The 25,404-nt window shown below is 44.9% G+C and overlaps 1 protein-coding gene across 3 annotated transcripts in view; it reads right to left on the bottom strand.

The window, feature by feature from the left end:
• Positions 1-229: 229 nt before the first annotated feature.
• Positions 230-25,404, bottom strand: part of DENND5A (DENN domain containing 5A) — a 93,978-nt gene continuing 68,803 nt past the window's right edge. Inside the window, exons 11-24 of one of the 3 annotated variants that reach the window (XM_087433239.1) lie at positions 23,969-24,100; positions 19,994-20,146; positions 13,498-13,582; positions 11,854-11,938; positions 11,257-11,385; positions 6,648-6,769; positions 5,322-5,467; positions 4,615-4,733; positions 4,029-4,210; positions 3,338-3,420; positions 2,705-2,828; positions 1,927-2,095; positions 1,473-1,549; positions 441-582 (exon numbers count right to left, since the gene is read on the bottom strand). In XM_087433239.1, the coding sequence (XP_087289365.1) occupies positions 1,474-1,549; positions 1,927-2,095; positions 2,705-2,828; positions 3,338-3,420; positions 4,029-4,210; positions 4,615-4,733; positions 5,322-5,467; positions 6,648-6,769; positions 11,257-11,385; positions 11,854-11,938; positions 13,498-13,582; positions 19,994-20,146; positions 23,969-24,100 (1,605 nt within the window). In that variant the 3' untranslated portion in view covers positions 441-582; position 1,473. Of the gene's footprint in view, positions 583-604; positions 1,550-1,926; positions 2,096-2,704; positions 2,829-3,337; positions 3,421-4,028; positions 4,211-4,614; positions 4,734-5,321; positions 5,468-6,647; positions 6,770-11,256; positions 11,386-11,853; positions 11,939-13,497; positions 13,583-19,993; positions 20,147-23,968; positions 24,101-25,404 lie in introns of those variants that run through there. The other 2 variants (XM_087433238.1, XM_087433240.1) reach the window with 2 other exon arrangements.

The following is a 25,404-nucleotide window of genomic DNA, read 5'->3' as shown; positions in this document are numbered from 1 at the left end:
AGAAAACATTAGTTTAAAAATGACGTGGAATGGCCTCATTAACGCGGCGGGGCAAGGAAGCAGAACCGCCCCGCACGCGGCGCCGCAGGCTCAGTCCAGGAAGGCCGCAGGCTCCCAGCTCGCGGCTGTGGCGAGGGAGGGCGCCAGCTTCAAAATAAGCGGCACCAACCTCGTCTCCCTCTCTCTAGCACTCTTTCACATGAAAGTGTGTAAAAAGCAAATCAGCAAATAAACTCTAAAATAGATTATTTATTCCAAAAATCCTCTAGTTTTCTTTTTACAGTGAGTGTACATCTCCTCTCTGTCTCCTGCACAACTCGCTTAAGGCCCTCTGGGAAGAAGGGTCAGAGCTGCAGGGTGAGTCTCTCTCGGTCCTGCAGCCAGCTGGTGCTGGGAGGTCAGATGTCGATGCCCTTGACAAGGGAAGTCTCCAGCGTGATGTTGAACTCCTGCAGTGTCTGCAGCACGCGGATCAAGGAATTGACAAGCGTGTGGTCTTTGATGAGAGCCACATCCTCATACATGTGTGCGGTGATGGGGCAGTCGGCCAGCAGGGCAATCCAGTGGTGTAGGAGGTGATCTCTGGCAGGGCAGGATCAGTCCAGACGGGTCAGAAGGGAAGAGCAAGGGAGACGGTTAGTGCAAGGCCAAGAGGGAACCTGTTTCTCCACTCCTTGAACGAGTCTGAAGCCCCCTTTCTCTCCCCTAACAGGGCTTGGCAAAGAGGCCTTACACGGCTTTAAAAGACTCCCACTGGGGGCTGCCCAGCCCCAGGGACACCAACCCAACCTGACCCAAATCAGCCCCATCATCTGCCACCAGGCCAGCTCTTCCTCCTCTGCCTGCCCTTCCCTCCCTAGACAACCCCACCACCAACCAGACACCAGGTCCAGTCAGCACCACCTCCTCCATCTCAATAGCCAATCTCTCCGAGAGCATCGCTCCTCCCCAGAGCTACCACCACCAGGAATAACACTGAGCGCTAACACCCACATAGCACTTTGCATGTGCCGGGCACTGTTATAAGAGAGTTAACCTTCATGACAACCCTATGATATGAGGCAGGTGCTACTAGTACTATTATTATCCTCACTTTATAGATGAAGAAACTGAGGTACACAGAGGTTAAGAAACTTGTCCAAGATCACACAGCTAGTTAAGTGGCTGATCTGAGATGAGAAGCTAGTGAACCTGGTCTTCCAGAGTCTGTTTTTAACCACTATGCCAACTCTCTCCCTTCCGTGGCCTGAATAAACTACTGCCTTCAGTTTATTTGGGTTTCATGCTCTCACCTGACCTACTGGGATAGCCTGTAAAAATCTTTCCCACTCCAATGCATGAGATCATTTCAGTCCCCTGATCAAACAACTCCGTCCTAATATGGAAAGATTCTTTGTTCCAGCTCCTCATCCTCCTTACAGCCTCTTCCCTGAAGCCTTCTCTGATCTTTCTCCTCTACATTTTCAGCATACCTTATGAATGCACACTTCTGTTTTGGACTCTCACAACCTTCTGCCTTGTACTGTATTTAACTGGGACAAGTGAATTCCTAAACAGTAGAGACCATATTTTATTTAGCTCTATTCCCACCACCTTCCATAAGGCCTGGCACATTCAGATGTTTGTTGAAGGAATGACTACATATACTCTGCTTCAAATTTCGCCAGTAGGGTGGTTTTATTCCTTGCCATCAAAATGTGGCCCCTCCTCCCCAGTTACATACACACTCTCATCCCCACCCCCACAGATCCCCACACATATGCATGGTACATGATAGAAATTAAGGGCCTTCGGGAAGTCCTCCAAGGCCTCACCTGCCCAAGGGCATCTGGTCATTAACAACCCCCTACCCCCTGCCCCTCACTAGGCCTCCAGCACCCCTCTAAGGCTGGCTGCCGTGCATGCCGGGCCATGAGGCTGCAGTACCTGGCTCCCAAGCACACCAGCATCTGAAACTTGCCGTCCTTGCCGATGTTCCGGGGAGTATTGTTGATTGCAGTGACAAATCGGCAGAAGTTCCGGGCCCTTGTATGCCAGTTTTCCTCAGGGACAACTTCATTCTGCTCCAAAGTCTCATAATAGGTTTGTGCTTTTTCTGTGAAGAGGAGAAAAGCTTGCCAGTGACAAAGGCTCTCCAAACGGACCTCTCCCTGACTATCCTGCAGGCCACTTGCCCTGGGCCTCTCCATATTGATGCAAGTGACTTAACAAGAATAACATGAGTGTTCTGACGTCACTGGTCATATTTCAAAATGACCCTTATGTTTTAAATTTATTTGTGTGGCCCTTGATATAAAGATGGCCCTTTCCCTAGTCTGAGAATTTAAAAAAAACTCTTGAGGGAGAAGCTTCTTGCACGAAAATCCTCCAAGAGTGCCACAAAGAAAATCATGGGCTCCACTGTTTTCAACTGGCCTTTTGGATCTACAAGGATTGTGAGGACTCACAACTGAGCCTGCACTATGTAACAGACGCCTAGAAAGAATCTTTTCCGTCCAACTCTCAGGAGGTAAGGGGTGAAGGGTGGGGAGCACTCTGTCATCACCTCCTAGAAAAGCCAGGGCAAACCAACAACAGATCTAATCTGCGAGTCACCTGATCTGGCCTCTGCACCTCAGACCCCTGTGATCGGCACCTGTGTTACATTGGTGAGTCCCCATGTCTCTGCATGCTTTTCCCACCCTCACACTCTAGCCCAACTCACCCAGGAAATCCCAAATGAAGACATTTTTGAAGAGCCGAGGCGATTTAAATCCATGCTGGAAAGCCTGTTCCAGGGCCGAGACAAGGCCGCACTCTCCACAAAGCAACAGCGTCAGACTGCCTCGCTAGTGAGGAAAGAGGGGAGAGCCAGGCTCGCCTCAGCCAAGCTGCCCTCCCACCACTGCATCCCCAAACCCACAGCCCACAGCTGGGAGGGCAGCAAAAGACAGGAAGGGACCTTGTCTACTCCCACAGCACTGGGCACAGTGCCTGGCTCAGAGCAGCTCTCAGTGAACAGCTGTTGAATGAAGGCGAATGAATAGATGATGGATCTGGGTCCCCACCTGGGGGACGAAGCCAGTGTGGCCATTGCTCAGGAAGACCCAGGCAAATCCAGAAGAGGACAGGAATACACACTGTTCACTAGGGGCCCAGGGACTCTGCTGGGTCATCAGTGTGTAAGGAAAACAGGGTAACCTGCAGCACAGGCCCCCAGAGGAAGGAATCGGCTCAATCTCAAACTAACTGAGGCACACACTCTACACTCTGGGCTGTCCACAGCACATGGGCCTAGAAAAAGACTATTCTCTCTCATTCAATATAAGGCCCTGGTTTGGAGGGCAGGAAGGCTCACCTCTTTCTCAGGCTTATGGAAGTGCTTCACGATGCCGTTGACTGCCTCCCCGATGGACTCCTGGATCTGCCCAGTGTTCAGCTCTGATACAAATCAAGCAAACATCCCTCACCAATCTCAGAGGCTAACAGTGCTTAGCTTAGCTTAGCAGGAGACTGAGGACGTGAGGAGGGCCCATGGGAGAGGCAGGGCAGCCTGGACCCCGGGAAGACCAGCTCTTGCCCACCCAACTTTGCTGAGCTAGATCTTCCTAAAATCTTGGGAAAAAAGCAAAAGTTGATACCTTAGAGTTCTGTCCCTAAGAGATGTCTCTAAGTAAAGTCTATTTTTCATTTTACCCTGGACCTTTTGTCAACCAAAAGAGGGCCAAGACTTGGCTGTGATGCCCAGGAACCAGGAAGAAGGCCAGAAAGCAGGCCCTCTCCTCTCTAGGATCATACACAAATAGTACAGAGGACCCAGGCTGGGCTCCATGAGCTCTCCCTCTCCTTCCAGGCCTCTAAGGAGAGTGCCAAACTGCCCAATGATTCATGAGAGGAGGGTGACAAATGCCTGAGGCTGCTGTGGGCAGAGGTGGTTCCTGAAGCAGCTGCACAGGCTGGGATCTAGGCTCTCATATCAGGGCTCCTAGAGATCTGCCCACATTCCCCAGGCTGGGTGGCATGAGGGCCCAACCCCTCCTCCCACTTACTGGGCTTGTTGTTGGGTGAGATGGTAACAAGCCTCCGGATGACGCTGGGGGACTGCTGCAGGGGCGGGGTCCGGCATGGCCTTTCATCCACCTCAGGCTGGGATGTGAGCAGCTCCCCAACTAGGACCCGCTCCAGGCTTCCATCGTCCATGCCCTTCCCCAACCACCGGCCACATGGGAACCTAAATGTCAGACAATGGCTTGTCAGAGCTGCCAGCTGCTCTAGTGTCTTTCTCCTTGCTGCTCAGCAAGAGCCATCAACAAAGCCAATCACTGGGAAGAGGCTCTGAAACCAGGCTGGTGATCGCTCAAGGCCCTGCTCATCCATCCCACTGTGTATCATCAGGGAAGCCACCTGACGATGGGTGGCCTGGAACCTGTGCACAGCAATATCATACATCTTTGCTTGGAAAATTCTCCTTTTATTTCTCTTCAGGTACATGAGGCAGAGCCAAACAGGAAGTTGCCTCAGCCTATCACAACCTAAAGGGTCTCCTTGAGAACTCCACATCCCCAAGCATCAAACACAGCCCCTGGTGGTACGCTTTGCCCCACTATCTTAGGGCATGGCTGCGGGAACACTTACTTGTAGGTGTGTCCTGTGATCTCATTCCTGACCATCACATACTCCACTAGCCATTTGGCATACAGTCCGGAGTTATCATGCCCTATCTGCACAGTAGTGAGCTTCCCCAAGTTCTGGCACTGTGGAAGAACAGCCAAGAGAGAAGATGGGGTAGGTCAAGAAAACAGGAGAAAAGAACAGCATTTCTCAGAGGCAGAGATCGATCTGGCTGCCTGCAACCTGGCCCCTCAGTATCTGCAGGGGCAGAGCTCATGGCTCCACCTACCGCCGAAGTACAGCACTGTCTCGTGAGGGGCCCATGGCTGAGAAAGAAGAGGCTGCTACCTAGAGGAAGAACAGCACCTGGGAGCAGGCAGCTCTGGCAGTTGGACAGCAGTCTAAGGTTCAGAGGTCTCTGTGAACACTTGGGCTCAGCAGCTGAAAGAACTCTTGGGGATTTCTCAACACGCCATGGACAGGGAGGTATGAAAGTACAGACAGGGAAGCGCCTTCCAGCCAGAGAGTGTTTAGACAGGGCAGGCTTCCCACTCCTTGGGTCAACCCTTGGCTGCAGCCTCTGATCATCTCAGGACAGGTCAGCTGTGCTGATGCATGACACTGAACAGAGCAAGGCCTCCATAAAACCCTGCAGAAAGCTCGAGAAAAGCAGCCGTTGCAAACTCAGATCCCCACAGAGCCTGGGGTTGTGGTCCCCAGATAACACGTACCTCGAAGGTCATCTCTAACACGTTCCTGGGAATCTGCAGGATCTGTGTCTCACCCAGTTCTCCTGAGATACAGATCCACGGGTTGGCGGTGAACATGGAGCCCCCCAGCTTCTTACTTGGTACGATCAGGATGTGGTATGGGATCACTGTTTAGGGGAGGCAACAAAGGCATTGAGGGGGATCAGGAACCCCTCCCATACCTGAAAGGGCCCTGACCTGCCCCAGCTGCTGGCATGACTGCGCCCCTGATGTACCAGCCCCAGCAGAGCCTGGAGCAGCAGGTCCCCAGGACCTATTCACTGGCTGGCTTAGAATATTAGCCAATCCTCTCCTCAATCTCACTCCTCCCAAGGTTACCACCCAAACATCAAAGATCCAAGCCCATCTGCAGGCTCAGAGCTAAGTTAACCTCCTCCTTAAACAATATCACCAACTCGACATTGTACTGAACTGCTTTTCAGAGCACTTTTCAACCTACCATCTCATGAACTCTAATAACAATCTCAGGAGAGGACATGCAGGTATTACAAGGTCTTTTCCGAGGCACTGAGAGGAAAATAGTTTCCCTCAGGTCTCCTGAATTCCAGTCCAGTGCTGCTTCTACTGAAACCTATAGCCCTTGTCTCCGAATGTCACATAGAAGCAAGAGTCCACGCTGCTGAGGCTGCTGAGTCACCGGCCAAACAAATAGCCATGGGGCAATTTCAGAGACTAACCCTGCCCAACACAGCATCCTGGCACCAAAGAAAGATGAGGCTCCAGGGGCCTTCCTTAGACCATACTGAACCTTTTTCCTCACTCTGCAAATAAGGAGACCGAGGCCCGCAGCAGGGGCAGACTGCTCACAGAAACATAATGCCCTGAGTGAGGGCAGAGCAGGGCCTGGACCCAAACCTCCCACTGCCATCTGGAGTTTTTTCTGCTACTTCCAGAGGAGTTGTTTTTCCCTGTGGGCTGGTCTGAAACCTTCTATGATGGTGAATGACTCCCTCAGCCCAAAACAAAAGGGAGATTTCTTTACAGGTGTGCAGAGGGCAGCGAACTTCACCACCCAACTCCACCTTCGTCGCCTCAGGCTCCCAGAGCAGTGCCTAGGACAAAGTGACAACACAATAGCCAAAAGGACTAGGCTCCCCAGTTCAGAACAAGAGTAAGAAGTTTCAGAGGAAAAACCACCTTCAAGGAGGGCAGTGCACCTCTCTCCCCATGGAAGCAGAAGGCAAACAGAAAGAACAGTGACGATCTTCTTTCTTTAGAAAGAGTTAGCCTCGGGAGGCTCAGGAAGATGGCACTGAGAAGGCTGGTGGGGAGCACAGGGCTACTCACGGATAGTTGTGAAGACATTGGTGAAGCAAAAGTAATCGACGGCATTGAAAGAGAGGAGGTGATAGAGGAACTGCTCCTTCTCGTCGTCACAGCGCAGGAAGGCATAGCGCTTGTACAACTTCCTGTCAGAGAGGAGGCAATACGTCAGTCTCCCAGCCAAAAGGAGGGAAAGAGGCCAGAATCATTCAGTTCTGGAAGGAGACAGCAAAGGGAAGAGTAAGACGTCAAGTCTCAAGTTCTTCAGGGCCACCTAAAAAGGGAATGAACAAAGCCAGCTACTCTGTCTAACCGAGAGCTAGAAAGTGGCTTAAGCTCCAGCAGGAACAACAAAAAACAAACTCTGCCTGGGTCCAAGGGTTGATGTTACTATAACGTAAAGTGTCAGACATCACGGCATCTCCTTTCTTAGACTGAGGGCTGGAATGAAATTCCCTCAGGGATGACAGGCCCTCTCAGGCCTTTAGCTGGGGCACCACCTCAGTGCGTGGTGTGGGAAAAGCAATGGCAGGACATCTGTGACCACCCTTTACTACCAGGGTAGTCTCAGACCCTCAGCAGATCTGAGACCCACGAGTCAGAAGCCTGCTCTGAATGTGAATGAAGGCCCAGGACAGCTTCAGCGGCAATGAGGGCATGATCCCGGTCCCAGGCAAGGAAGAGCTGCACAGATCATGGCCTTCTCCTCTTTTCAAACTTTCCCCCATCCCCACCCCTCACCCCTCATCCCCACTGCTTACTCATCAAAGGCCAGCTCCCCTGCCTGGCACTGTAGGCCTTCTGCAAGTGCACAGCAATGATACCTTCCCCAAGTAGAGGGACAGACAGCTGAGTGCACAGGCCCTCGGCACAGAGAAATACACAGAGAACAGAAGAAGGTAATGTCCAGTTGCCAGCACTGCAATCACCACGGCCAGAGAGGTATGGGATTCGAATTCCGCACAAATTTAGACAGGTGTTGTAGGGAAGGAGAAGGACAGGGTGTGAAAACCAGTTTGGCTGGAGTTGAGGGCTCAGGGAAGTGACCAGTTAGCAATGAGGCTGAAAAGCCTCGAGTCAAATGAAGGAAGGCTCTAAACACTCAGGCTAAAGAGTCTGCAATCTGCCCTACAGGTAACAGGTTTCTGCAATTTGCCCTAGAAAGAAATGGAAAGTGACGACCAACTTCAGGAAATTTAAATTGAGTACAGCTGAGGAGCGGAAGGGGCATGAGGGCAAAACTAAGGTGATGGCTGTACCAGGTAAGGAGACAGGTGGGGGCAGAGGCTAAGGACCTGAAATGGGGGTGTGGGAGGTGAGGCAAAGCAAGGAGTCAAACTGACTCCAAATTCTGAACTGAGGTAGGGAGGAGTGGGGAAGAGAACAGTGGTGACATTAACAAAAAATGTGAGAGAAAGGTAGTTATGGTGAAGACTCTGTGAAGTCTGCTTTTGTTCTCTCTGAGCTAAAGGTAAGATATCTGAACAGAAATAAAGGCAGGACTGGAGCTCAGAAGAAACGTCAGAGCTAGAGCTTCAGATGTGGGAGTCACCTACTTAGAGGTGGCAGAAGTCATGAGAATGGGTGAGATCACTAAGAGAGAGCAGGCAAGTGAGAGAGTGAAAAGAATGTGTGCAGGCAGAGAACTGAGGACTGTGGAAGCGAACATCCTGGAAAGAGTAAGGGGAGAAAGGGAACAGGATGGTTTAGGGCCATGGTGGCCATGCACAGTGGGTTTCAAGGTGGAAGGGGTGTCACTGCAGAGAGGTCAAGGAGAAAGAGTCTGAGCTCTCTACACAGGAGTTAACTAACTTCCTCCCTTAGAATATACAGCCCCCTACCCTGCCTCCACCTTACCCCATCTCCAAGCTGCAAAGAGTTTTGGAGGCTAGCTGGAAATCCTGGAGACTCAGGAACACTCTACCAAGATAATACTCTCCATGGCTGTCTACCTTCTCCTGTCTGGGCAGCTGTGCACATACAATATGTGCACAGCTGAATACCTACTAGGTGCTGGCAACATGCTCAGGACTGGGAGACGCACATGGTTCATACCCTCAATGAAGGCAAATTTTAATAAGCAGCAAGGAACTAGATAATGATCATACAGCCCATCAGTGGTACAACAGGGATGGACGAATGCTGTAACAAATGCTATGGGTGCCTGGAGGAGCAATGGACCATGGACCAAGTCTCTGGGGAGTCTAGGTAAACTCTGGCAAAGAAAACTCCTGACTAGGCCCTGAAAGGGCTGAAGACATCCTGAGAAGGGTGAGGGGTGTGATGTGGCTGAAGCTTTAAGCAAATTGAAGAGAAAGATGAGAGGGCAGGATGGAGGAGTAGGCAGGTTCTAATGAAGGGCCTCTCCTCAGCCCAAACACAACTTGAGGCAGCAAAACTCTCCTTATTTTCCACTCACTGGAGTATCACAGGGGTCAGAACATCAGGTGAGAAGTTACTATGTACTGAGTAAATTCAGAGTTTAACTCCTCTAACAGGGCTAGAGTTTAAGAAAGTCAAGATTAGCCTGCTTGCCAAGGTCTGTGCCATCTGCTGCTGCCTAGGCCTTCAATCTCCTATGCCCTAGACCTGTCCCCTGTCCTGGACTTCACCCAGTTCTTGGGCTTGACCCCCTCTCAGATGCCTCCCTGTCCCCCTGCTGACTTGCAGCCTCTCCTGACAGATGACGCCCACACTGGCCAGCAGGAAACACTCCTGCCCTGTCAGGCCCTGGCGCCCAAACAGCTACAGCGACAGATTTTTTCACCACACGTGTCCTCTAGAATCTGGCATGCAAACACTTTCCTTCCAAACTCCATGCTTACAAGTTTACTTGTTCTTTTTTAGTTGTCTTTCCAATCTTCAAATTTTATTTCTAAGCCCCTTTGTCCCCACAGGGAATTACATCTAAGTGCTTTCAGAATCACTGTTTCATAACCTCTCAAAGTGAGCTCTCTAACCTATCAAATTTTTAAACCTGGTTTCTTGCTGTGGTTTATACACACAGTAAACAGTGTAAAAAATTATATTTTCACTTTGAACAAAAACAGATTCTGCAGGTTTAATCAACTGGCTTACATGAAATTTCCCCAAGGGAAGTCACACAATAAAGGATACCACGAGGACCGGCCCCGTGGCTTGGCGGTTACATGCGCACGCTCTGCTGCTGGTGGCCCAGGTTCAGATCCCAGGCGCACACCGACGCACTGCTTCTCCGGCCATGCTGAGGCCGCGTCCCACATACAGCAACTAGAAGGCTGTGCAACTATGACATACAACTATCTACTGGGGCTTTGGGGGAAAAAATAAATAAAATTTTAAAAAAAAGATACCATGAGAAGATGCCTAAGGAAATGCTAAACAAAAATGCCCAACAGACAGCAACTAGAAGGATACGCAACTATGACATAACTATCTACTGGGGCTTTGGGGGAAAAAAAGGAGGAGGATTGGCAATAGATGTTAGCTCAGAGCCGGTCTTCCTCAGCAAAAAGAGAAGGATTAGCGTGGATATTAGCTCACGGCTGATCTTCCTCACCAAAAAAAAAAAAAAAAAAAAAAAAGAAGCCCAACAGGCTTGCCAATGAAGAAGGAGCCAAACATACAACACACAGGAAAAAACAGAGAGGTGGTAGTGAGAGGCAGAGAAGGTGGACAGCCCTCCCCCCTCCTCCTCCTCTAGTACCCAGGGTACAGAAAGAATGCAAAGGACATCAGGTCATAAGAGGGAACTGTAGGTTTAGTGGCCCTGGCAGTGTGAGGGCCCTGGAATCTCCCCTCTTCCTCTTTCTGAGGGGACCGTGTGGAGTGAAAGAGCCTAGGAGGGTCACTTTAAGCCCTTTTAAGCTCTAGGGAGACTAAGGCAGGGTCCAGAGAGGAAGAACAAGGACTTGGTTACTTTCGGCTGGCCCTGGGCTCAAGAAAGAACAAAAGAAATAAGGGGATATCTTGGGGCCAGCTCAGTGGGGTAGCGGTTAAGTTCGCACGCTCAGGTTCAGCGGCCTGGGGTTCACAGGTTCGGATCCCCGGCGCAGACCTACACACCACTTATCAAGCCATGCTGTGGCAGGCAACCCACATATAAAGTAGAGGAAGATGGGCATGGACGTTAGCCCAGGGCCAATCTTCCTCTGCAAAAAGAGGAGGACTGGCAACAGATGTTAGCTCAGGCTAATCTTCCTTACCAAAAAAAAAAAAAGAAAGAAAGAACGAACGGGATATCTTAGAAGTTTCCTTTTAATTCTCCAATCTTTTCCTCCCCAGGAAAGGAAAGAAACCAAGAAAATGCCCTGTGCCCATGAGGTATACAAGTCACCTGAGTGCAGCAAGGAGAGGAGTCCCAAAACTCTGAGGTACCCACCCAATGAGAACCCCATCCTTCTCACTAGCTCTTTAAGAAAGCTATTTTTGGACATGTAGATTGAGAAGGTGGGGAGAACAAATACAGCAGAATTATTCTTCTACAGACAAAGAGGGAGAAGAAGAAATGCTGCGAAACCTTCACATGCAATTTGAGTTAAGCTGAAGACAGCAGTAATGACACGCGGAACACTCCCCCTTCCCGCACAGCGGCTTCCAACCCCTCCGCGCCATTCCCGGGAGCCAGGTTCTACTCCAGGTGGAGTGGCCTTACTTGGTGAGCTCATGGTCTGAGAGAAGCTGCTTCAGATGTCTAGAAAGTAACTTCTTTTCCATGGACAGTCGCACCCACGCTCTGGCCTTTCCCACGTCAGTCTTGATTTCCCCGATGTTCTGGATGTGCCTGAAGGGGGAATGTGAAAAAGGAAGTGGAGGGTGGGGTGGGAGATGAACTCACTACCAACACCTTCCCTGTAAAGCCAAAGGAGGCTGGTGAGGCAGCCCTATCCCGTCCTGGGAGAGGCCATCTCTTTTGTTCTCTAAATCCTGGGCTTCCATGTAGCTGTGCCAGATAGGCTCACCACAATCTGGGAGGAAGCAAGACAGCACAGCTCTCAGAAAGCCGGCCTAACCCTGGAGCCCTTATGCCTGGAGATACTCTGGTATAATTCTCCCAAAATGTCAGGAAACCCAACTGCCTGTACAGCTCTACAAACGCATCATGAAGCATAAGCCCAATGAGGAGGGCTTCCTGGCTAACTGAAATGCTGTAGAAGCCCAAGTCACTCAGACCCTGCTATTTAAAGTGGACACCTAAGCAGCAAGTGAAAACAGAGTTTTAGTAGTTTATTGCATATGAGCCCAGACTGACCTCATATCCTGAATGAGGGAGATTCTCAGGGGAGACATGACTGAGCTGGCATCAGACTTCCTCCGTTCTGAATCAAGAAGTATTCCTAGAAAAAAAAAGTTGGTCACATCCAAAGAGATCTGACTATCCAAATGGCTGACTATCCTTATCTCAAATCACAAATTTCTACAGGTAACAGCTGGTTACTTTGGTAACACTTTGATCAATCATTTCATGAATATTTATTAAGTACCTACTAGGTATCAGATGTTATACTTTTATGCTTATTATCTCATTTAATTCTCTAATAACTTATCAGATAGCCAAGGAAGGTATCACAGAAGAGGGAACTGAAATTCAGAGAGGTTAGCTGCTTTGCCCCAGTCACCAAGTGGCAAAGTCAGGACTGGAAGGAACACAGATCCTCTGGCTCCTAATCCAGCACATTCTCATCATAATCCAGGGGAGCAGTGCTTCCACTTAGAGCTACTACTCACGTCCTGATCTTGCCTCAAAATGGACTACAAAAGAGCAAAGGGAATGTGTAAAGAACATGTTCCAGAATGCTTAGGACCTCTAGATACAATATCTTTATATCCTCATGTCCAGCCCAACATTTAAACCTTAGTATCTTCATCACTTAGCTGTTGAGAACTTTTGGCTACAGTTTATCCCTTAGCAATAACTTCTAAAACCTTCCTGAGTCTTTGCTCCCATATCCAGAAAGTGAATGAAAAAACTCCTTATAAGGTTACTGAGGGAGCTCTCATACCTAGTTTACAGCGACGTTCAGTGCTAGTTGAGGTTAACCAGTGCAAGGGTAAAGACAACACTGAGTTCACACCCATCTTTTCACTCCCATTTAAACTGATCTTTACCATTAGGATAAGAACATCCAAGAAAGGTAAACAAAGTCCCTGGCTGAGAGAGGAGAATGAAGGATGCTGTGAAGGGGAGATGCTGCCAAGAAGTAAAAGAAGGAGGGGGGCTGTCCTGAAGGGACACTGTAGGATGGTATGAAGAACACCAGACCAGGAGACAAGAGGCCTGCCTCCTATTCTGGTTTCTTCCATCAATTCCGTGTGTGATCTCCAGTAAATTCAATTCCTCTCTGGATCCCAGTTTCTTCCTCTTGTAAAATAAGACAGCTGGACTAGATGATCTCTGCGGTCCCTGCCAACTCTGATATTTTTATTAAATTAGAAACAGAAAGGACGTATAAGGGATCATTCACACCAGGCCTCAACTTTGAGAAGTTCCAAGGTAGGACACTGACAAATAGGCTTTCTTAACTGATAGGATAGATCATCTCAACGTCCATCTCAGAGAAATAAAAGACTCTGAAAACAGCCTGCTCCAAACATAGGATATCAGTACCACCCAAATTCATTTAAAACCTAAATTCATTCTAAGACTGGCCTCTTGCTGATATAAATCTTCTATCTCACCGATCAAAACAGTATAGAAGCATCTAAAGAAAGCAAACTCTACGACTTTGGCATGCTCTGTGGTTCAGAGAGCCCAGTGGCTTAATATTTAAAAAAGAAAACATTACAGAGCAAAGGCTTCATTGACCTGGAACAGTCGGCTACAGATGATCACTCCAGTGGGGGATGGGAAAGTGGGTGGAGGGAATTCTCTCCAGTGGTACAGAGACCATCTTACCTGAGGTACTGAGGCTTCCTGATGTGAGTTTTCTCTGCCGGTTTTCCTGATAATGTAACAGGTGGGACCACAAAGCAGATTTCCCCTGGAACCAACACAAGGAAGAAATACCTATCAGTTTAGATTTCAGAGGCCAGGGCATCTAGTGAACAGTCAGAGATAATTTGAACATACAGATACAGGCTTTTGCTAAAAAGTACTCATACTATTTCTTATCTCAATGTACACCTGGATGCAATGTCTACAAATACATGCCCCTACTAAAATCCAGGTGATATATAAAGAAAAATGGAAGGGAAGAGAAAAGAGAAACGGTCCCCCACTGGGAATAGGAAGGACATAGCCAAAAAGAGACTGCGAATGGGCTCTTTTTGGATAAGAAAAAAGCAAATAACCTATCAACCTCTAAAGGGTCTGTTGGTCGAAGGTCAGCTTGGGTAGAGCACAATGGCTTTTGTACAGAGGAGCTGATATTCAGTGTATGAGATTCTATGATAGCTCCTGAATTTCCTAAAATATTTAAAGGCATTCCTGCCCTTAGTGCAGGCTGGGGAGAATAAGTCATCACTATGATGAGGATTTACTATTGAAGATACAGTTGAAGAAGCGTGCAGAAAGGCAGGCTGGTACTTAACTACAAGGCTGAGATATACCACAGTCAGTATAACAGGCCCTTGGCATTTGGAAATTAAGAGTTGCAGTTTAAACTATTTGAGGGCCGGCCCCGTGGCTTAGCGGTTAAGTGCGTGCCCTCCGCTGCTGGCGGCCCGGGTTCAGATCCTGGGCGCACACCAACGCACCGCTTCTCCGGCCATGCTGAGGCCGCGTCCCACATACAGCAACTAGAAGGATGTGCAGCTATGACATACAACTATCTACTGGGGCTTTGGGGGAAAAATAAATAAATAAAATTATTTAAACTATTTGAGACATGCAGTAATTTGTCATTTTACCAAGGCACAAATCTGAATAGCATTTGCAAGCCTGATGGAAGAGAAAAATTTGCCTGGGTAGTGAGGGAGCCCAGCTGGCCACCCAGCAACTGCTTTGTCTCTTTCTAGTCATCCTTCAGTACACAGTGATCCTTGTTACATGATCAAAACTTATTTCAGATTCATGATAAATGTTCCTATATAGTTGATATAACATAAATGTAGTATAATGTTTATTTTAGCAGGAGCTATTATACTAATTTTATAAATGACTTTAGTTCTGTATTTTATAAAAGTAATAATAATAATAATAATGATAGAAGCTACAATGTCTTGAGGCTTGTTCTGAACTAAGCACTACGTTAAATGTTTAAAAAACAATATTTTATTTAATGCTCCCAACAATCCTACAAGGTAGGTATCTCTATGTTCATTTCCTTTAGAAAAGATCCAATTGAGGACCAGAAAGATTAAGTCACTTGTAAAAGATCACACAGCTAGTAAGTACAGTGTTGAGATTCAAGCTTAAGTCTATCGCATGTCAGAACCATTGCTCTTAATGATGCTATTCAGACTGCTTCTGGAAGAGATCATTTAACTTCTGAAGTTATGCTTTCTGAAGAAAATTTTACGCTCTGGGATGAACGTGAGGATTTAAAGTTTCAAGATTTTTCCCTTGAGAATACTAAGGACCTATTTTGTTTCTATTCACCAACTTGATCTACTTTGGGGAAAAAAAATCAAGCATCTGAATGGGAGAAAACCTCATCTATAGATCAGCAAGCTGTTGGCATCAACTTGCTGTATGTTTGGATTTCCTACAAGATTTAACCAACTTAAAACAAAACCCAACAACTTCAAGGGCAACTTTTAAAAAAGCACCCAGGTTAAAACTAGAAAAGACCATTTTTTATTCATTGAAATACCAAATATTTGAAAAAACAGATGTCCAACAACACCAACGAGACTTACAACTCCTAAACACTGTTACTAACTGGCATATTAATACAATATAGTAGAAGACAATACAAGAGCTTAAAATATTTACGCTATTTGATTTAGTAATTCGATTTCTAGAAATCCATTCATCCATCCATTTACCAAAACCATTAGAGTAGGCTCCTACAAGGGCAGGACTCAGACCTATTCATCACTGTATCCCCAGCATCTAGGCAGACTAGGAAGGCAGCCTGTGTGGACGTGACACACTCTAAATACAGCTGGTCACCAGAGAGCCCTCACATGCAATGATGCTGAAGAGCCAAAGGCAAGAGCAACACCAGGCCGCCGTGCTGGAAGGATGCTCTGGCTCACAGTGATCATGCTGGTGAGGAGGGAGAGCAAAGGGAAGAGTGAGAGAGCAGCAGCTGGGCTGAAGCTTAGTGAGAGGGCACGGGGGTCTTTCCAATTATTCTTGTCCTTTTGGCAAAGGGGCTGATGGAGACTGCAAGGTTCAATATAGCCTGACTACCCATTTGGGGATGTGGCCACAAAATGTATAGATAGCACCAGATTCTGCAAGAATGTCATATGCATGAAAGGCGAGAAACAATCCCTTTTCACTTACCAGTCCCCAAATGGCAGCAGTTACAAAACCAGTATGAAAAACCAAACCTCACCTTTTATTGTCAGAAAAATATACTAGAGAAAGATGCCCATGTTCCTGGAAAATGTCACTGAAAGCCAAAGAGAGTCGTGAGGATAACAGAGGTTCTTATGAGGACTTGCTGTAGGCAGCCCTGCATGCAGGCAGTCACCGTTAAAAACAAAATTTAGGAAGTAAGCAGCAAAAACGGCTGCTTGGGTTCTCCCTACTCTCTGAGTAGATAAAATGGGTAGTCGTTCAGTAAGGTGCCCCCAGAAGGGGGCGATAAGAGCACTCCCTGAGAGTGAATTTGGTCACAGTCTGGGAGATGGCATGATCACGCACAACTGGCATGATGGAGAAGACCAGGTAACAAGGTTATAACCTTTGGTCTGGAACATAACTGAAGAAAGTCTCAGCAGGAGAAAGGTCCTCCATATACAGGTTAGCAAAATGGAGGCCTAAGGAGAACATGCTGGAAGAACCCAACACAGATAGTCGGGGTCAATCCCCAGCTGAACATGTGTCCCTGAGGGCATAAACGCCATGCCAACAAGCACAGACCCTCTGCTGACACCGTCAGTGCTTCCCTTTCAGTGCTCCAAAAGCAGGACTCAGAAGAAAACGGAACCTCAACTGAAAAGCCCTCATTATTTTGTACAGGTTTCTCACCAAACAAGCAGCCTCTGTCTATCCAAACTGAGAGAGGAATCAAAGGGGTTCCAAAAGAAATGCCCCATGCTGTGGGAATTCTTGCTGACTACGGCTGCAAAGCCTCAGGGGACAGGTTTAGAACACGTGAAGATATGGTATTATTTTTTAAAATGCAGAAGCCTCACGAACTCCCTCGAGATTTTTATGGCAAATATTACAAAGTTTTGGGGGCATATGTTTTACCAAAAAGCTGAAAGAGCTCAACTATAGTGCCAGGCTTGCTAAACTTTAAGGAAAATGATAAAATGATTATGTATATTCTACTCATTTGTTACAGAGAAAAGGAAAAAAACAGAAATTCTTCATGTAATATAATAATAACTGTCATATGTTATATACTCACCACATGCCGGGTACTTATTTTTATTACATCTAATTATAATAACAACCCTGAAAGGTAGGTTTTATTAACTCTGTATTATGGATAAGGAAGATGAGACAAAAATTGCAAGTCACTTGAAGTCATCTAGTGGGCTAGGAATCAAATCCAAGTCTTTCTGACTCCAAAGCCCATAGCGTTGCTACTACACTACAGGACTCTCAAAATTTTATGATGTGATTTTTTAATTTTATTTATTTATTTTTTCCCACAAAACCCCAGTAGATAGTTGTATGTCATAGCTGCACATCCTTCAGTTGCTGTATGTGGGACGCAGCCTCAGCATGGCCGGAGAAGCGGTGCGTCGGTGCGCACCCAGGATCCGAACCTGGGCCGCCAGCAGCAGAGCGCACACACTTAACCGTTAAGCCATGGGGCCGGCCCCGTGATACACAATTTTTAACAGTTAAAAAAATCTATAATCACACTGTTGTTTATAATACTGAAAAATCAGAAATAACCTAAATGACCACTAATGGATTGATTCAAATATGGCACATCTATAAAACGGATACAGTAATTAAAACTAAGATTTTAGGGCCGGCCCCGTGGCTTAGCGGTTAAGTGCACACGCTCCGCTGCTGGCGGCCCAGGTTCGGATCCCGGGCGTGCACCGACACACCACTTCTCCGGCCATGCTGAGGCTGCGTCCCACATACAGCAACTAGAAGGATGTGCAGCTATGACATACAACTATCTACTGGGGCTTTGGGGGGAAAAAATAAATAAATAAAATCTTTAAAAAAAAAAAAAAAAACACTAAGATTTTAGAATAATAATAACCACAAATATTTACAGAGAACCTCCCAGATACCAGGCTCTGAGCTTAGTGCTTTACATGAATTATCTTATCAAATCCTCAGAAGAATCCTATGGAGGTGGGTACTTCTAAAATTCCATCATACGTAAGATGAAAGAGAAGCTTAGAAAAACTAGGTACCTTGCTCAGTTTCATAAAATTATTAAGTGGGAATCAAACCCAGGTCTACCTGATTTTAGTCTGAGCTCTTAAATACTTACTATACTATCATCTAAAAATTAGTTAAGGACATGGAAAAAATACTATGAAATGAAAAAAAACAAAGTTACAAAACATTATGTACCATATGATCCCATTTGGGTTTTTTAAAAAATAGCTTTATTAAGATATAATTCACATTACCATAAAACTCACCCTTATAAAGCGTTAAATTTTCTGTACAAAAAAAAAAAATCTAGTATTTAGTATATTCACAGTTGTGCAACCACCACTACTACCTAATTTTAGAACGTTTTCATCACCCTAAAAAGAAACCCCATTACCCAACAGCAGTCCCTCCCTGTTCCTCCCTCCGGCCTCTGGCATTTTCTTCTAATCTGCTTTACAAATCTATGGATTTGCCTATTCTGGACATTTTATATAAATGGAATCATACAATATGTGGTCTTTCGTGACTGGCTTCTTTCACTTACTATGTTGTCAAAGTTCATCCATGTTTTACCATGTATCCACACTTCATTCCCTTTACTGCTGAATAATATTCCACTGTATGGATATATCACATTTAGTTTACCTATTCATCAGCTGATGGACATTTGGGTTCCTCCACTTTGGGCCTATTAGCAATAACGCTGCTATGAACATTTGTGTACGTGTTTTTATGTAGACATGTGTTTCCATCTCTCTTGAGTACATAACTAGAAGTGGACTTGCTGGATCATATGGTAACGCTATGTTTAACACTTCCAGGAACTGCCAGACTGTTTCCCAAAGTGGCTGCACCATTTTACATTCCCACTAGCAATGTACGAAGGTTCTAATTTCTCTATATCCTTACTACCACTTGTTATACTGTCTGTCTTTTTTATTTTAGCTATCCTAGTTAAGTGTGAAAATGTATCTCATTGTGGTTCTGCTGGATTTTTAAATATACACCTGTATACGGGTGTATGTGCACAGAAAAATGTTTTGAAGGACAAAAGAGTGGTAGCCCGTCTCTATACCCATGAGAATGGGAACTCCAGCAGGGCAGAGCTTGTGGTCTGTTCTGTTCACTGAGGCATCTCAAGTGCCTACAACAGTGTTTGGCACACTGTAGGCCCTCGATAAACATATGCTGGATACTTATACATATTTTCTAATTTGTCCATAATAAAATTCCTTTTGAAAACTTTTGAAGTCCTTTTCAAATTTAAAAATGCTTAAAAGTAAAAGCTGTCCATCTTGACTAGCTATTCAAAGTAGAGTATTTTGAAATAAGAAAATTCTTAGTATTTTGGTGGTGAACATGATGTAATCTATGCAGAAATAGAAGTACAATGATGTACACCTGAAATTTTTACAATGTTATAAACCAATGTTACTGCAATAAACAAAAAATAAAAAAAAAAAAAAAAAAAAAAAAAATAAGAAAATTCTCTGAGTATTAAGCAATAAAAAAAATCAAACTTAACTTCCTGCAGTCTTCTCTTAAGTCTTTAGATGGTTAAGCCATCTGCACATAAAAGAATTGTTAACAGAGCTTTTTCTACTGAGAATGTAGTGAAGGACCCTTAGAGTATGTTCGGTACTTCTGAGTTCCACATTCTCACTCTCTTTTGTGTTTCATCTCCAGACTAGGCCCAGCTGCCCAACAGGATCTATCAGTTTAGCCTTCAGCTCTATTTGCAAGAAGGAAGATGTCACTTTTAAAATGTCTCACCAACATGCAGATTTATAAAGCTTATTTTTTAAGAAAACAGTTTGGATCACATCTATTTACTTGGTTGGTTGTTTAGCTATTCTCAAGTCTCACTCCATATGTACTGTGCACCATTCTTCAGAGCCAGCCATACTGGAAGAGTATGGGAAAGCTAGTAAAAGGACAAGACAGTTTGTTCAGCAAGGAGAGGCAAGACATTCATTACCTGTTTTACTTGTAGCCCATGACTCCAGATCCTTTCCAAGAGGTCACAAAGGCTGGCAATTAAGGTATTCTCTTCCACGCCTGTGATGTTTACCTCCCCGTGCCCAAGCTCCACAGCCTCTCGGCCCATCTTCTCCACTAGCATCCTCTTGGTCTATAAGGAATCAGTCAGTAACATTAGATAACCACAGTGAACAGGATCACATCCAACTGGAGAGGGTTGTGGCCTCCTGCACAGCACAGCTGCTGGCCTGGGAGGGACAAGAGGAGTAAGAGCCAGAGACGTAGGGTATATCTACTCTCCACTACGTAGGTCAGGTTATAGTGGAGTGCATTCTTTAAAATTTAGTTAAGAAGATAAGAACACAGCAATCACTGTATGACCCTGGACAAGTGATTTCATCACTCTGGATTCAGTTTTTGCATTTATGAGGTGAAACGAGTTAAATAAAACCCTTTGGTCATGCTCACTTCTGACATTCTCTGATTCTCACGGTTTAATTGACCTTATTTAACAAGGTCTTCAAGCACTTAATCCTAGAAATATATCTGAAGTACCTGTCAAGGGGATAAAAAATTGAGGAGGAATAATTTAGGTAAAAATTTTCAAAATCTTATTATAAAACAAAACCAAAAAAAACACACGCTTTATGATGATAATTGCAGCTTTTATTACTGTGTGCCAGGCACTGTATTAAGCATTGCATTATCTCGTGCAAGCCTCCTAATAACTCTATGAGATGAGTATTATTATTGTTCCCAATTTACTGATAAGGAAATTGCAGTCAGAGAACTTAAGTAACTTGATAAAAATCACACAGCAAAGAAGTAGTAGATCTGGCCTTCAAACCTAAGTCTGCTCAAACATTAAGTCTAAGTTCTTAAGTAAGATTTAATCACATTATAAATTTGTGACATATAAAAATCTCAAGAGCAGGAAAAAAATCATCCCCAATCCTATCTTTCAGAAGCAACAACTCAACACTTTGCCATATTTCTTTCCAGTGTAAATTTTTCTTTTTTTTTTTTTGTGAGCAAGATCAGCCCTGAGCTAACAGCCAATGCCAATCTTCCTCTTTTTGCCGAGGAAGATCACCCCCAGGCCAACATCCATGCCCATCCTACTCCACTCCATATGAGACGCCACCACAGCATGGTTTGACAAGTGGTGCGTCAGTGCGCACCTGGGATCCAAACCCGTGAACCCTCGGGCCGCCGAAGCAGAGCACACACACCCGACCGCTACACCATAGGGCCAGCCCCTCAGTGTTGCTATTTTTAATGTTTTTTGCTGTGAAATATATCTCATATACATTCACATATATATATGTACATGTATAAGTGTGTGTGTAAATGTATACACGCAATTACACTATTATAACCATCATCTGGGTTAAGAAATAAAATATTGCCCTTCTATACCTTTGAAGCACCCCATGTGCCCTCTCCAAACACCTTCCCACTCTAGAAGTGATCACTACTCTGACTTGCACAATAAAACTACAGAAAAGCAAGGAAATGATTATCACCTATATTTGCATTCCTAAACAATGTAGTTTAGTTTTGCCTGTATGTTTTCTTTTGTGATTTGCTTTTTCACTCAACTTTATGTTTGTGAAATTCATCCCTGTTGATGGCTACTGCCAATTTCCATCATTGTATAGCATTCTATCATATGAATATACTACAATTTATTAATTTTCCTACTGATTGGCATTTGGGTTGTTTCCCTTTTGGGGCTATTACAAAGAATGCTGCCCTATCTTCTTGTACATATCTCCTGGGTCACGCTGCAAAGGTTTCTCTGGGGAGCGCTACCTAGGAGAAGAATACTAGATAATGCTATGCTGTTTTGCCAAAGTGGTCATACCAATTTCCACTTCTGCTGCTCCACATGCTAGCCAACACTTGGCAGTGTCAGACTGATTACCGTATTTCTTCAATTCTAAGATGTACATCTTTCCACATATTAACATCTCTGAAATTGGGATGTATTTTCCAGTCATTGTTGACAAGGCAGTGGACATAATGCAACCCAAGTGCCCAGGCACGCATCTCAAAACTTGAGAATGAATGTTAGTGGCTTGGAAAACAAATCTCAGAGACAATAGAGAAGCCCCCTTTCAAGAAAGGCAGCATCACCAATGTTCTCGATGGCAGAAAAGACAACATCATGTGGAAAAATCACAGATATCGGTGACTCAGAGTGAACAGACAGAAGCTTTTTCTAAAACACCTTAGTTCAAATTATTAGTAATGATATATCAATCTAACTTATAATCGTAATTTCTTCTGCAAGAGAAAGTATATTTGATTTTATCCTATAAATGACCACCACTTAAAAAATGAAAATGCAGGAAAGTCTTTTTTTTCCATTGATGCATAAACAGGATGTGGTAGAGGCTGAGTTAGTTAACTGTCCTAAAAAGTATGGTATACTGACTTGGTTGAAAGGCTACATTTTTATTAGAAAAGAAATTACATTTATAAATAAAATATTAAAAATTAAGAATGACTGTCTTTTGATCCAGCAACCCTACTTCTGAGTATATATCCAAAAGAACTAAAATCAGAATCCCCAAGAGATACCTACACCCCATGTTCATTGCAGCATTATTCACAATAGCCAAGATATGAAAACAACACAAGTGTCCATCAACAGATGAATGGATACACAGAATGTGGTATACACATACAGGGGAATAACATTTTAAAAACAAGGAAATGGTGGGCCGGCCCCGTGGCTTAGCGGTTAGGTGTGCGCACTCCATTGCTGGCGGCCCGGATTTGGATCCGCAGCGAGCACCGACGCGCCGCTTCTCCGGCCATGCTGGGGCCGCGTCCCACATGCAGCAGCTAGAGGGATGTGCAGCTATGACATACAACTATCTACTGGGGCTTTGGGGGAAAAAATAAATAAACAAAATTAAAATAACTGATTAAAAAACAAACAAACAAGGAAATGCTGCCATTTGCAGCAACATGGATGGACCTGGAGGACATTATGCTAAGTGAAGCAAGCCAGTCACAGAAGGACAAATACTACATGATTCCATCCATATGAGGTATCTAAAATAGTTAGACTCACAGAAGCAGAGAATAGTACAGTGGTTGCCGGGGCGGGGGGGACGGGAAAACAGGGAATTGTTGCTTGGTGGGTATGAAGTTTCAGTATGCAAGATGAATAAGCTCTGGAGATCTGGTGTACAACATAGTACCTACAATTAACAATATAATATTGTGCACTTTAAAATATGTTAAGAGGATAGATCTCATGTCAAGTCTTCTTACCACAAAAACAAACCAAAAAAAAACCCACAAAAGAACACAAGGAAACTTTTGGAAGTGACAGATATGTTCAGTATCTTGATTGTGGTGATAGTATCACGGGTGTATGCATATGTCCAAACTCATCAAGATGTGTACATTAAATGTGTGCAATTTTCTGTATATCAATTATACCTCAATAAAGCTTAAAAAAAGAGGCTGCCTTTGTAGAATTGAGAAAAACATCCCAAGTTTAAAACTGAATAACACACTTTAGCCTGGCACATTATAAAATTTACTAGCACTCAGTAAATTCTTGTTTCTAGGCATATGAGACCAATGCTATCAAATTAAAATAAAGAAGCAAAAACATTTTCACATGTGTAAGACTAATCTGTTGAAGACAATTCAACTACAATGATTTCAAGTAAGTAATGTAAGATGTCTAAAATTAGAAACTACATCTCTCTCTCAGTTTTAGGGAATACATATTAAGTTTACATCAAGCAGAGTGTGCTCGCTCTCAATTAATGGTATATTTTACTTAAAACAAATACACCTAATTCCAAGTTAACAGGATCTTAAAATTAGTACTATCCCATTGTATTTACAATATTTTTAAAACCAAGACAGAGTGGTCAGAGCCAGGCCCTGGCCTCACCTTGCTGCCCAGGGAACCCACACACATACAGAGGCGTCCACAGCTCACCTTGTTGCGACATTCCTTTAGCAGACCCTCCACAAACTTCCAGTTGGTCTGGGCAATCACTAACGGGGAGAGGTTGGACAGTTTGGGTTGGCGGATGGTGCTGCCCATACTCCTGGCTTCCTGGATGTACTTCTACAGCAAAAGGAAAAATCAAAGACTCTTACACACAAACCACAGGCCACCAGTACTGATGGATGCCTGAAGAGGGCACTATCACCCCACACTTTCTTACTGCCTCTTTCCTTGTATCAAAGGGAAAAACTGAGATAATATGATGAGTTCTGTTTTCTCTGATGCAAAGCACTCCATTAATACTGTAAATACCTTTGCTTTAATGATACAAAAGGTAAAAAACACATGGCTGTAACACGTATAGCTCAGTGTGCAAACCCACCCAAATCTCAGAGTACTACTGAGAAAATCATTCTCCCTACCAAGCTGGGAGGGGTTTAACTCCGCTGCCCATATCAAAGATATCTACCCTTGGTATCATCAAGTACAACCTTGCTAAATTAGGACCTGGGAAATAAGAATGCACACTCAAAACAACAACTGCATGTTCGGCTATTCTACAGTGTGCTGGTGATTCTCCATATGCTGTTTTAACACAGAACTCACATCAGTGAGCGAACTGCACACTGACATCCTCTCAGTATCCCAGATTTATAATCAAGACTTTTACCCCAGACCTCCTCCTTCCCCTCCCATGTTTATTCCACTAGTACAATTCTGTCCATTCTCTCTTCTGGCCCCTCAATCTGCCCCTACTCCCAACCCCCAAGGTTAGGCTTCAATTATGATCATCTGGACTACTGCTACGTCCCTCCTAACTTGCTAGCTACCTCCAGGACCCCCTTCCTCCAAAATATTCTGCCCACAGCCTCCTTACACAACCGCCACTAAGATTTTGATCCTGCACTTCCTCTACTTGAAATGCTCTTCTTTGTCTCTGACAATCCTATCATCCTCCAAGGCTTAAACAGGTGCCAGCTCCAGCAAACAGTCTCGTTTGGTGACCACCCAGGTAGAACTGACCACTGCTGTCTCTGATCAGGGATCAAACACTGGCTTGCCTCTCATACGGCCCTTTCAAAAGACTCTTCTACTGAAGTTATTTGTGTACCTGACTTTGCTCCCTTAATAAACTGGTATTCCCTGAGGACATGGCTACCTCCTTGTCACCTTTATATCTTAAAGTGCTTACTACAGGGATTTTGACCAAGAAAACGTGCTCAATGAACACTGCTGAAAGAAGAAATATGGAAGTGAGGTGGAAGACCCAGGAGAGACTTAAAATAACACCAATACCCAATACCCTTTACACCAGCCTCACAAAAACTTTAAGCACAACTGTATCCTATAAATCAGCAGTTAAAAATTCATAACCATACCGTGCAATTTTAATTTATTCCTTTAAAAAACAGAAAAGGCAAAAA

This window comes from Ceratotherium simum, chromosome 7 (genome assembly GCF_057802395.1).
Source record: "Ceratotherium simum simum isolate JZ-2026a chromosome 7, ASM5780239v1, whole genome shotgun sequence".
Lineage (NCBI taxonomy): Eukaryota > Metazoa > Chordata > Mammalia > Perissodactyla > Rhinocerotidae > Ceratotherium > Ceratotherium simum.
This window is presented reverse-complemented; position numbering and strand designations above follow the sequence as displayed.